Source organism: Mixophyes fleayi, chromosome 11 (genome assembly GCF_038048845.1).
Source record: "Mixophyes fleayi isolate aMixFle1 chromosome 11, aMixFle1.hap1, whole genome shotgun sequence".
Lineage (NCBI taxonomy): Eukaryota > Metazoa > Chordata > Amphibia > Anura > Limnodynastidae > Mixophyes > Mixophyes fleayi.
Window position 1 is genome coordinate 23,533,516 of NC_134412.1, and position 14,111 is coordinate 23,547,626.

At 39.9% G+C, this 14,111-nt stretch overlaps 1 protein-coding gene across 1 annotated transcript in view; it reads right to left on the bottom strand.

Annotated features, from left to right (window-relative positions):
* The window catches only part of PNKP (polynucleotide kinase 3'-phosphatase), a 29,016-nt gene extending 21,311 nt beyond the window's left edge, over window positions 1–7,705 (bottom strand). The window contains exons 1-3 of the mRNA XM_075191224.1: window positions 7,475–7,705; window positions 5,257–5,395; window positions 1,565–1,611 (exon numbers count right to left, since the gene is read on the bottom strand). Coding sequence (XP_075047325.1) covers window positions 1,565–1,611; window positions 5,257–5,383 — 174 coding nt within the window. The 5' untranslated portion in view covers window positions 5,384–5,395; window positions 7,475–7,705. The remainder of the gene's footprint in view (window positions 1–1,564; window positions 1,612–5,256; window positions 5,396–7,474) is intronic.
* Window positions 7,706–14,111: the final 6,406 nt, after the last annotated feature.

Below are 14,111 nucleotides of genomic sequence, written 5' to 3' on the forward strand. Positions count from 1 at the left end.
CAGCACAGGTCCTGAATATGAGACCCCCCTACAGTTCAACTATTAGAGGGAATGGGGTGAGAGGTGGCGGGTTCGATCATGGAAGGAAATATTTTTGGGCTCTCACTATCCTTTAACCTCCTCCAACCACCAAAGCTTTCCCATAACCTACCACACTCCACACACGACACCACTCACACTGAGCAAAGCTTGCTCCCACCCCACTAGATTGTAAGCTCTTGGGAGCAGGGCCCTTCTTACCCTCCACTCCTACTAATCTACATTTGTACTTGGGCCACGTTTTATATACACTCTGTTTTCCCTACTCTCCGACCCTGCAGAGTATTGGGCCACCCTAAAAATAAAAGCTTAATAATAACCTCATGATAGTTGTCATCTGCAGTATACCAAGAAATGTTACAATGTAGATAACTATAATATAGAAGTTAACCCGTGCATGATACTCATGCATTTTAGTCAAATCAAGCTACTTAAGGTCTTAAAAAGGTTCTTGTCATGCATTTGGGCCTAGCCCAGGCCTCCTCAGGGGAAGAGCGCTACTTCCCGACGCAAGCGCCCTTTTTAATGTGTGTTCATGAGGTAAAATTACCTCACGAAAATGAGTTTGACCCCTCAACTGGTAAATTTAGCCTTTACTACCCCTCCGACGGGGGGAAGGGGGGTTGATGGAAGTTAACTGACTTCACTATTCTAATTTTTTTGTCAAATAATGTCAGTATACCAAATTTCAGGTCAATTGGATGAGCCCTTTCTGAGAAAATAGTATTTTCCACACACGCCGCTAGGCTTTTACTTTTATATATTAGATAATGCTAAGAATTTAGTAGGTCAGTGTATAACTCTGCCCAGCAGGTGGCGCTGCAGCTTGTTTTTTTTTCCCCACACACGCCGCTAGGCTTTTATATTATAGATATAGATGTATAAGAAAAGCATAAAGTGTGTATAAAAAACAGACAATCAGAGACCGCTGTACCCGAAATACAAAGTGATTTCATATATTCTTATATTATATGACAGAGGAATATTATTCCTTATATTGTGCAACTGATCTCACTAATTTAGTATAAATATATCCAAGCATATACAGAGACATAAATCTATCTAAATTCCTGTATGTCAGTACTATCCCTGATATATATATATATATATATATATATATATATATATATATATATATATATATATATATATATATACACCCATAAACAAATAGGGTACCTGTATGGCAGCCATCTATTGTCTGTTATTGTTCTCTGCGATCAGACACTGCAATAATTATGCCCAATAACGCAGGCGAAATTTCACTATAATGAACAGGTTGCATAGATATGACCAATACTAACATCCTCAGCAAGAGGACATCAAGGTTTTAATATATTCCTATATGTGATACAACTAATATTCTTCCAAGGATTCAGTTCTATAAACAATTGAGGACGAATCATTACTGCTCCAACTGTGCTACTGATTGATTCCAGTGTAATATGAAAATATTTCAGCTGTTTACAAAACAAGGAGTCTAAATTACTTTCACAGCGATTGGTGCAGATAATATTTCCTTTACCTGTGTGACGCGAACAACTCTCCTCTCAAAATCTGCCACAATCTCCACTGTTAAACAAAAGGGAATTACATGTTATTTAAAGCACATAGCGCCAGAAACATATGTGTTTTACAAACAATATTAGTGATTTATGCCACAGTATGGATTATGTAGTCACTTAACACTGGGGAAAAATAGACATGTAGAAAATAGTTTCACATTTGCCAATTTTAAAAGTGAACAACATTGTAGGAAGAGCTAATTTAATATATGCAATTTGCCAAAAAAAGATCATAAATTAAGAATTGATACTGAAATCCAGACATCTGTACTGGATCCACTGTTCATGATTAATGTAATAAAGTCTTTATACAAAATGGTAGAAGTGTATTTACACAGATTGGCAACTGGTTTTAAGGACAATCGCATGTACAAGCCTCTGACAATGGGGCATATTTATTAATTAACCGGGTTTTGCCTAATTTTTAATAAGCATTTATTAAAAATCATCCCGGTACAGCACTTTCGATGGGAGGCTGTCCCGGAGATGATTTCACTTACCTTAAAAGTCCCGGGGGTAAATGTATCATGGGCCGGTTTTTTTCAACTCCCTGGAAATCGGCGAGTTCGCAGCTAAAATTTAAAGCATCATACAAGTTTGCCTTTACAAGCCAGCGCCGTTTTAAATTTTAGCTGCGAATTCGCCGATTTCCGGCGAGTTGAAAAAAACGGCCCATGATACATTTACCCCCCGATGTCTGTCTCTGCCATCCGGTCACTATGGCAAAGTTGCTTTGCTCTTGCGTAGAGACATATTTGCAATAGTGACTGGAGGGGAGAGCAGGAAGGCTGCGGTGAGGGATCCGAAGATCCCTCACCGCAGGGGTCAGGGAACTTTTTTACCTTTTACCCCCAAATATATTTAGATACGCCGACCTTACCCCCTTGATTTGAAAGGAAGGATATCATATATTATTAATTATTGGAATTCAAAATTTTATTGAATCTATTCATAATTTCTTTGAAAGCTTCAACTTCAAAACTTCAGGTTTTGGAGAAATGATGTTGCTTCATTTGTGATACGAGAGCATCAATATTGGGGCATTTTGATGTCAGAGCAATTTGAATACAGTCTTCAGTGTCCAATCGATTTCTCTGCTTTGTTTTTATGTTCATTAGAGTGGAAAATCCTTGTTCGCAAAGGTAGGTTGTTGTAAAAGGCAGCAACTTTTTGACTGCCTCCTTATGTGCAATTTTGAATGCCTCCAAAAATATGACAGATCTGCTTTGTTTTCCAATGCAAGACGTGCTTCATTATTGTATCGGAGCTCAAGAAGTGCCTCTGCCAACCCTTGAGGCTCTTCTGGAGCAACAGCAATTTCACATTTAAAGGGGTCTACAATCCAACTGACAGCATGTGAATCGGCAGCATTACCCCCAGGAATTTAATTTTTACCCCATTTGGGGCAATTTACCCCTGTTCCCTGATCACTGCTCTACCGCAATAATCTCCTCATACTTCTGAAAATCTCTGATTTTCCAAACTTGTTAAATCATGCAAAATAGCAGTCCCCATAGGTTTCTATAGGGACTGCTTTTGCGTACGAAGACAACAGATATCGGTCCTTTAGTTATAAATAATGAACATACTTGAAAATGCGGTTATCCCCGAACACTAACGTTTCACCGAGTTCACGGAGCAGCTCACCTTAGACGTTAAAAACATATTTGATAGATTTAGTTGCCTCTATCTACTTGTAACATTAGACATATCTGTAATTGTGAGTTGTAAGCGTTAATTGTTTGTTACAGTTTTTTCCTACACAGCACATTTCCAGAACTGCAGGATAAGAACTGCAGATGGCATTATGCCTGTCTCTTACTAATCATTTCACCTTTATACTAGATGAAGGTTTGCTGCTGTCCAAGTTTGCTATGATCACTGATAACGTTAGCCCCAGGCTTCTTCAACTATTTAAGGCTTTACCTATCTCAATATCTGAACAGCAAAGTAATAATTTTCAGGCATATTTTTATAGGCTCATATATATCTGCAGATAGAGGAAGGGGGGTCCTTTCCAAGAGGCCAAGGTAGGACAGTTAGCAATAATAGACCTTTAGGATCCAATTTTATTTTCTGCCACCATCGCAGCCTCACTAGAGGTACGGTACCTGAAACACTGCAGATTTTTCTTTGCAACTCAGCACTGTTCCAGGTATTGTAATACACAGAAGTGTGCACAGCCTCACATCGTGCGAGGCTCTTAGGGGACCTAGATCTGAATTTTATCCACCCTCAGATTCCTTTATTCACATATTACGGTAATAGTGCACGTAATTACAGTTAATACGGTAATTTCAACGTCGCCTATTTGCTTGTGCAAACCTCTGCCACGAGCAGAAAGCCAAGTTAAACTTACCGTATAATACACTTACCGTGGCGGTATTCTATTAAGTTTGAGTTAATATCTCACTTTTATTTTCTATGTCCGACACATATTTTAACCCATTGTTTGCCCCTGGCATGGTTCCTAATTTCTTACACTGGTGGGTGTGGGAGTGCTTAGTGAGAGTTAACCATTTTAGCCCTGGGAATGCCCCGTTTCATTGTATGTGTCTTTACACAAAAACATTCCTCAGAGACTCTGGTTCATATTGACATTATAGCATCACGCCCTCTCTGTAAATTCATTCTGCAAGTTTCCAGTTCCGCCGCATTCCAAAGTTGCTCTATTGGATTGACATCTGGGTATTCGTGGAGGCCTCTGGACTACACAAAACTCATTGTCATATGCATGGAACCAGCTTGAGATGATGTGTGCTTTGTGACATGTCGTACTGTCCTGCTGGAAGTAGCCATTGGAATATGGGTAGACTGTTGCTATAAAGTTATGCCCATGGTCAGCCACAATACTCAGGTAGACTGTGGCATTTAAATCATGCTCAGTTGGTGTTAAAGGGCCTAATGTGTGCCAAGAAAACATTCCCCACATCATCATCATCAGCAGCCATTTATATAGGGCCACTACTTCCTTATTCACTAATCACTTTGCATTCACTTATGTTTTCCATACCGCCACTTCTAAGTCATTTGTTTTCCAATAGGAACAAGATTTGAATTCTATAAACATTGATTGGGTAATGAAAACTCCTTTCAAAGTTCTCTGGTACAAGCTAGCTGGTTATGGCTAGATGGTACCAGACCATCATGCTAGGTGATTCAGATGCTGCCTGGACTAAGGTACCAAGTACATATGGTTGGAATGTTAGATAAAGAGTATGTTTCAGCTAGCCCCCACTGGTGTGCCACAAAGTCAACGTTCTGGTACGTAAGGAGCAGTACTACTCAGATCAGACCATTGATGTCTGCGAGATGAATAAATAACATTCCAACACAGAAAGTGACACAGGTAATAAACACAGTCCCTATGTTTCTTCATTATCATCATTAATTTAATCCATAAATGAGGCTGGAACAAACGGTATTTTAGGAGAATAAGCAGAACGCTTAAATTTACCGACATTGTGTTTTCTAATGATCCAGTAGTCAGGACTTTAAAGTGAGATTTTTACCCTTTCCACCATACGCATTTCCAGCTAACCTCGTAAAAGTATGTGCAGAGTGATACAGGGGTTGAGCTCCCTAAAATAAATAGGTGTATTTGCACACTTTAAAATGCATTTTGCCTCCACTGTGGGTGCAGGAAACTTACCTTGTTGTTTGGAGCATTTTCTGTCTGCTATACGGGTCTCTGGTCCTCTTCCCAGGAAAACCCCAACACCATCAGGGAGCTCAATAGGACTGTGTCTGCTATCACCACTTTTCATGTAACACTTCATCTCAAGGCAGTCCTGGAATTACAGAAAAGTCTAATTTGTTGTGTGATCTCTCCTAAAATAAAGGGAACTCTATAGGTACAGCAAAAAATCCTCCAGCGTGAGAGAAGATCATCATCACCATTTATTTATATAGTGTCACTAATTCCGCAGCGCTGTACAGAGAACTCATTCACATAGCAGCCAATTAACCTACTAGTATATTTTTGGCGTGTGGGAGGAAACCGGAGCACCCAGAGGAAACCCACGCAAACAAGGGGAGAACATACAAACTCCACACAGGTAAGGCCATGGTCGGGAATTGAACTCATGACCCCAGTGCTGTGAGGCAGAAGTGCTAACCACTGAGCCAACCGTGCTGCCATGGGCCAACATTCGAGTATTATTTGCATTATTATGATACAGAAATATAAAAAGGAGGTTAAGATACTTTAAAATGTTGCGTAATTTAAGAGTGCCACTATTTGCACAACAAAAGATTGTTTCTGTAATAAAATTACGCTTTTTGTTTGAACTGTTCTCTTTCAGAATCTTCTTACTGAAGACTAATCAATAATGCCATTGTAGCATTACAGGGAAATCTTTTTGATGGTGATTTCAACGCACCTACCCAGGAGCAAAATGTGTAATCGAAATACGCCCCCCACAACAAAATCAATAAAAATAATGCTAGTTTGTTAACATACATACATACATAAATGTATTTCAGTCTATAAATGTGAGGGCATATATGGTAGTTGGCTTGTGAGTGTTAGGTTGATGATCATTTATTTGATTTATACTGTTTCAAATAATACAGATGTGTAAACTTGATACTAAGAAGAAATCATTATAGATTGTAAAGTATTTGTGCCCTCTTTACATTTTGTTTTGATACCAATATACCATATATTTTTGCCACTTCATGGCACACTATTTGAAATTGTATTTGCAGAGAAGCAGCAAGAACCCAATTTTGGCATTAGCAAAAGGCGGAGACCTCACCAGAGACCAATTTTCAAAACCTGTCACAGTGTGCAAATAGATTAAAGGTCAAAGTCATTAAAGATAGTACACTCCTGATCATCATCATTTATTTATATAGCGCCAATAATTCTGCAGCGCTGTACAGAGAACTCACATCTGTCCCTGCCCCATCAGAGCTTACAGTCTAAATCCCCTAACATACACACATACAGACCGAGAGACAAAGGGCAATTTAATATTATTATTAATTTTTATTTATAGGGCGCCACAAAGTATCCGTAGCGCCGTACAAGGACAAACAATGGCACAGTACAAGTAATAGTAAGCACTATAACTCTGGGGGCTCAGGCACAGCATGAAAGAGAGGGAGGGAGGGGAAAAGTGAGTATAGGCAGGTAACTATGGCCCAAGAGGGTGGGCACGGATGACAGGTTGAGAGTCACTGAGGGGAGCGGAGAGAAGCGAGAGGAGACAGAGGGCAGAGGGACTGAGAGGAGGAGAGCTGAGTAGCTGGAGAGCGCAGTTAAAAGTGATGGAAACAGAAGGTAGGAGAGCCCTGCTCAAAGGAGCGAACAATCTAAAGGGAGGGGAAGCATAATAGCAGCCAATTAAACTACTAGTAGGTTTTTGGAGCATGGAAGGAAAAAAGGAACCACCCGGAGGAAACCCACGCAAACACAGGGAGAACATGCAAACCACACAGATATGGTCAGCAATTGAACTCATGTGAGTGAGAAGTGCTAACCACTAAGCCACTATGCTGCCCAATGTGCGAATGCCTATGATATACAGCCAGTAGCATTATATTAATTTACTGAATCTCACTAAACTGAACTAGTGACTGACATTACAACGCACTGATAGGCAAACAGGTTTAAAACTACTATTATATAGCAGGCTCCATAGGTAGAAGCAGGTAGCTGTTGTAAAACTACAAGTCCCGGCATTCCCTGCAACTTACTACCTGGCAGATCATGCCAGGACTTGCCCTTCTCCAGTCACAGCTTGCCAAAACCTAGACCACCACTGTGTATAAACTACAACTCCCAGCATGCACCGCAGCCCCACTCTTAAACTGGCAGGGAGAGTATACTAGTTCTCCCCACATTACAGGCACCCTCCACTCACCTGAGTGATAAATGCCCAGTGCAGGCTGCTACTGCACTCTACTTCCGCACTGAGCCGCTAGGAGACTCCACGGTGTCACATGAGTATCCTTCCGCCGCGCAGAACCCGCCGACAAGGTTCCGGGGTTTACTAGGTTCCGCGATACAATGCAGCATGGTGAGATGTTTACTATGTTACTCTGTATTGTCAGAGAGCTCTGCTGCTCAGCTACCCACCATCTGCTTATGAAAGGGGTGGCCAGCCTGCTGGACAAGGCTGGGGTTAAATAAGTAGGCTGGATCTTGGCAGCAATCCAGCCTTGACGGCAGCAGCTACTCCTGTGATTGACCTGCACAGCTCATCCTTCTCCTCTTCATGTAGTGAAGCCCAACAACCTCACTGTATATATATATATATATATATATATATATATATATATATAGTCTATATATTGTATATACTAAATATACTGTAATATATATATATATATATATATATATATATATATATATATATATATTTTATAGTGGTAACCAGACCAGACTATTATTTCTGGTTCTTTCACTTTTTACAGGCCTTGTTATTTAAAAAAAAAAAATATATATATATATATATATATATATATATATATATATATATATAATTTTTTTTCTTTTTTTAATTCTACATTAAAATGGCAGGTAATCATCAAGTTCCAAGCCCCTCCATTCTCGTCATATACACAGGGAACGCAGCATGCACTACTATTAAGGGCACACAGCTCCCCATCAAAAGCAACGCAGTGTGAAGAAAGACAGAGGGGTAAATGTATCATACTCCGGTTTCTTCAACTCGCGCCGCTTTAAATTTAAGCTGTCATCTCGCAGAACTACCGCAAGTTGAAGAAACCGGAGTATGATACATTTACCCCAGAGTCCGGTCTCAGCAGGACAGTCACCCATAATTGTGACTATTCCACCATAATCATGAGGGTTTCAATACTTGCTGCTGCTCATGTAATAAGCTTTCTGGTTCCCGGATTGTTGAGGCCCTGTTTGGAAAAGAAGATTAGGTACATTAAATATTGTCATTGAATGAACACTCTAGGCTCACATTTAATATCTGGGTCCCCCACCTGCAATCAGCCCCGACATTAAATTAATAGCTTTAAGATTTAATAAATATACCCAATTCCCTCCAATCAGCCCTAATATTAAATTAATAGCTTTCAAAATTAATAAACAGATCTATTATACCGCATACTGCCTTAACACGCTACACGCTGTTCAACCAGTGGCAACACATTTGTGTACCTTATTGCACTCTACGCGTTTTTTTAGTCAGCGCCAACACATCCATGTAACTCGTTAGACGCTATGTACTGTTCAAACAGTGCCAACATGCCCATGTACCTCAGTACACGATGCATGCTGTTCAATCAATGCCAATAAATCCGTGTACCTCATTACATGCTATGCGTTGTTTAACCAGTCCCAACACCTCCGTGTAGCTTAGTACACGCTACGCGCTGCCCAGGCAGTGACTGCAAACTCTGTGTACTCATGTTACTAAACCCCTACACTTCGGGGTGTATTTACTAAACTGCGGGTTTGAAAACGTGGAGATGTTGCCTATAGCAACCAATCAGATTCTAGCTGTCATTTTGTAGAATGCATTATATTAATGATAGCTAGAATCTGATTGGTTGCTATAGGCAACATCTTTTTAAAAACCGCAGTTTAGTAAATCTAGCCCTTCGTGTACTCAGCTGTACCCTCAGCATTTTATTTACAGGGTGAAACACCTCAGTATATTCCTGTGGGACAATGTCTCTCTATCACATCCATACATCTTCCGGTGGGTTCCCCTGTAGATACAAAATTCCAAGTTCTCACATAACTTCGAAGATATGGAGTTTTAGAACTGTTAGTGGTAGAAGATCAAGACACTTTCAGAGTTATACGTGATGACTACTGACAGTGGGTCAGAGGAGACCCTTCTGTTTACTGTTACCCAGCATAGCTTGGAATAGCGGGAGACACCTTCACTACCTAGAAAGACACAATGATACAAGGTAACAAATCCCATAATTGGACCTATGTGACTGCCTGTGTCAGTGGTCTGGAAATATTAAAGAAATTGCTGTCCAGTGAATATTAGATAAATCGTAAGTGATAGCAACATTTCTTCAGTGATCAGATAAGATATAACGGCCGGAGAAAAGATAAATACATGCATAGGTGGGGTGTAGTATATGCTCTTTATAAAAAAATCATCATCTATACATAACGTTTTAGTCAAGTACCACAATTCTTTCATAGGAGAATGAGAGATGCCCGAGATAAATTAATGGTTTGTATATGCAGTAAGTTGTATCAGAACCATCCTAGCAGACAGCTAATGATATTCACCTTTCATTTCTGGAATTTGGCAGTAAGAAGTTTGCATGGTACTATATCTAATACCACTTTCATACTGCCGCCCCGGCAATATCCCGGGTTTTTGAAGGTGGGTTTTTGCGGGGGCTCGGAGCGTCCCAGATCAAAAACACCATTCATACTGCACCTCGGACCCGGGAATTTCCCGGGTTGACGCCATTCATACTGCACAAGTCTGTGCCCTGGCAATTTGTGGGAGTCATCACCAGAGCAGTTTTCATTGGCTGAAAGCTGGAATATGAAAAAAAAACCTCTCTCTCCCTCTCTCTCTCGTGCAAAAATCCAGGTTGCACCATTCATCATGCAGGCGACCCGGGAATTACCCCTCGATAAATCCCAGGTTTTTAGACCCGGGATTTTTCACTTGTACCATTCATACTGCACCAAGACCCGGGTCGTTTCAGCTCGCCCCGGCAAAGACCCGGGATTTTGGTGCAGTATGAATGGGGTATTAGTAGAAGAGGAAGTATACTGGACCAAAATGAGAGAGAATGTTCCTAATTAGGGAAAAGTGCTGCCTTGGAAAATGTTGGTGGGTAGAGCTGTCTCCATAGGCTTCTTTAAGAAATTAGACTCACTGGAAATATTAAATATTGATTTCCTATGTCACAAGAATGAATCCAAAGGAGCTGGACATTTGTTTGTAACAAAGGAGCATTTAATCCACATATCTTCAGGCCTTTCCGGTGAAAAATAGAGAGAGGTCACAGTAGCTAAGGTCCTTCATATCAACACTTCTTTCAGGGAAAAATACAGTTGTTGTTGTTGAGATACTACAGACTGAGGGGTATATTTACTAAACTGCGGGTTTGAAAAAAGTGTAGATGTTGCCTATAGCAACCAGTCAGATTCTAGCTGTCATTTTGTAGAATGTACTTAATAAATGACAACTAAAATCTGATTGGTTGCTATAGGCAACATCTCCACTTTTTCAAACCTGCCGTTTAGTAAATATTCCCCTGAGAATGTTATTTGAGTGACTACTTTGAAGGGACAGCAGGTGGCGCTGTTACTAATTGTGTTAATGTGTTATCGCTCTGTACTATAGAACTGTACAGGAATGTTCTAGTAACGTTGTTCATGTAAGATCATTGTCATGTCTGTATGCTGATAACTAAACAGTTTATTACAACTAGTTATACCACAAAGAACGTGCCAGTGTGTACCTATTGACAGATCTGCTAAAAGTTGTCAGCGCTTGTCCTTAACGCTGCATATCTGTGTGTATCTAGCAAAATGAAAACATGGGGTATTGGTTCATATATTGATCAAAACATTTAAGCTTGCTAGGGTCAAATGTACCTCATTGTATGCAGGTCCTACACTGACCACCATTAAATTGCAGTTGAACTCGGATGCACTCACCTCCCAAGTATATAGGCTTACAGCTAGCAAATCCTGGCTTGTGAGCCACAACCAAAAAGCCACCTATAGGCCTCATAGCTTAAATGTTTTATAAGTAGTTAATAAACTGTCCTGTTTTCTGTTTACAAGATCAGAGGACCTAAAGGCCAAATTAAACCATTTAAATCATGACAGAGGCAGATGATTTTCCAGAGAGGGATCAGACTCTGCAGAAAATGAGCCTGAGGCATGTAAACATTACTAAACTTAGCACCTGAGGATCTCCATCCTGCTTCTCCATTCTACTTCTAGTAAAAGTTTATCCAGTATTATTAATACAACCCAATAGTACCAATACATCCCAATATTACTATTAAATCCCAATAGTACCAATACATGCCAATATTACTATTAAATCCCAATAGTACCAATACATCCCAATATTACTATTAAATCCCAATAGTACCAATGCATCCCAATATTACTAATGCATCCCAATTCCACATGGGATATATTGACACTTACTACACCTTCTTTTTTAGTGAACCATTGTACTGGAGAGCAGGCAACACAACCCATATGTTTAATAATATAACCAGTGGTGTTTTGAATTCGCCTTCAAAGATACGTAAAGGTTTTATTAAAGTAATTTCATCGTTTTCCAATAATCATTGTCTTTGCGATTTGTGTGGTTCCAAAGCACAAGCAATTTATTTAGCAAAAGCAAAAGTATAACAGTTCAAATAGATAAGTACAGTACAGCCGATACATGATACATACGCTGCGTGGTGCTACGCTCTGCTGGATCCAGCTAGACAGTGCTTTAATCCTGACGACTGTTGTCAGAGTGACTGACTAGCTGATTCCAGGGAGCAGTATATATACATTTAGTGTTACAGTAAATACAATACAGATGACTTGGCAAGTTTCCACAGGTTCAGGCTTCAGGAAGGTCCAGTGTAATGCAGTGCATAGGTCAGTTCAAACAACCCCCACCAAGGGTGGGGGTCAGCTCACCAGATGATGAATACTAATGTTCCCTCCAAGAACTAGTTTAAACTGGTCTATTAGCATTACACAGACAATATCATTCTAATCATTTATTTCCCATCCTCCATAACTAGCATAAGCAAGGAGTGATCCTTTCGGTGAATGAACCGGACGTCTGCGAATAAATAGGGGATTAGAATGATACCAGACATGACATGTTTCCTATGACCTGAACCTTAGATCTCACTAATGTGTACATATTACCTTATAATATATAACTATAAACCAAATAACATCTGCTCATAAACAACTGTGGATTGGAACTATTATAAATATGAAATATATATATATATATAAGTGAATGTGTAAGTGCGAGTGTATGCGTGCGTGATTTATTGTGCAATTGCGCCATGACATGTGGTGTACTGATCGCAATCGCAATAAAACAATATTAATCAATATACTTTCTTTCATCCAATTATACGACTTTGACAGCTCCACCCTTTGATAGTACACAAAACTAAACTAAATATTGCAGGATCTCAGTAGTACGTTTCATTGTTCAGTAATGTATGCCCCCCTTTGCGAATGACCACTCTGTCTGTAGATCTCAGACAGGTTACCATAAAAGAGAGTCATACTCCTAGAAACTATTTTTCTTTTACTATGGAACATATACCTCTAGAGCTTGGAGATAACCTTTTATATGCCCTTCAAGGGTGTGATAGAACATGTATCAACAATATAGAATAACCTACAACAGTCTTTCATGCCCAACATGTTCATCTGTCCAAAGCATGTCTTTTAGCTTAGACAACATTTAAATAATGCATGTTTACCAATAACATCATCCTATGTCTATCAACAATGTCATTTACAATTTCCTTCAGCCTGAGTTAGTATATACACTCTAATAATATCAACAGTTATTGTCATCAACACTTGTGGGGCGGGCTATTGTCTGTTCATTCTTTCCAGTCTCCCAATACTCAAGTTTCTTTGTACGTGAAACAGTGATCGGCCTGCCAAATATTTGGAGACTCCAAACTAAGGGACCTAGCTGTCTTACCTTTCCCCTAGTGATCTCCCACACCATAATTCATGTACCTCAGGAATATTTAGTGGAAAGAGAACTAGTCCTCTTGATATAATCTCTGAGGCACTTAAGAGCACACCCAGCACTGCTTGGTCTACAACCTTACCCACCCAAGAATGATAATCATTCTCAAGGATGCCTGCTCAAGTACGAATATTACTGGACTGGCATCGCTGGATGTACCTCTCTTCAACTGTGGAGTCAACGTACTTATGGACAACTGTCTTGGAAAAGTCTTTGGCTCAGGTGTTGTTAACTGCAATCGGGTCTCCCAGAACAGATTCACGAGTGTAATTGGAACCTTCTCCAGGCATTGCCTCCTCTGCAGTGTATGGAATGGGTACCGGTGTCTCTCTGCTTCCCCTAAAGATGTAATGCTGGTCTTCAACACTTGGTACCTGTCTGTCAAACAACCTGAGCGTAGGAAATTACAGTTCCACAACTTACTCTCCCAGTCCAACATCATAATAGTAAGTGTTACACCTTAGGAAACAGTGTTTCGAACGTTCTCGGTTGCTGTCTCACTATTTGCTTTTCCTCTCAAGGTCTAGAACAGCCTTTCGGTTACAAACTCATCACAAGAAAAAGTCAAAAACATTTCAAAAGATGACAGGTTAAGAGGCAGTTTAGGAGTGATTTTGATAGTGGGGAGGACTAGTGGCCAAAGATACCAGCCACTTCAATCAAGTTTCAACCCTCATTCCATTCAATTCCTTCTAGCTAGTACCGTTACTTTATTTTTCCACTGGTTTGGGGCTAATCAAAAGCATGTAACTCACTATCACTGCTCATACATTATACAGTTATTACC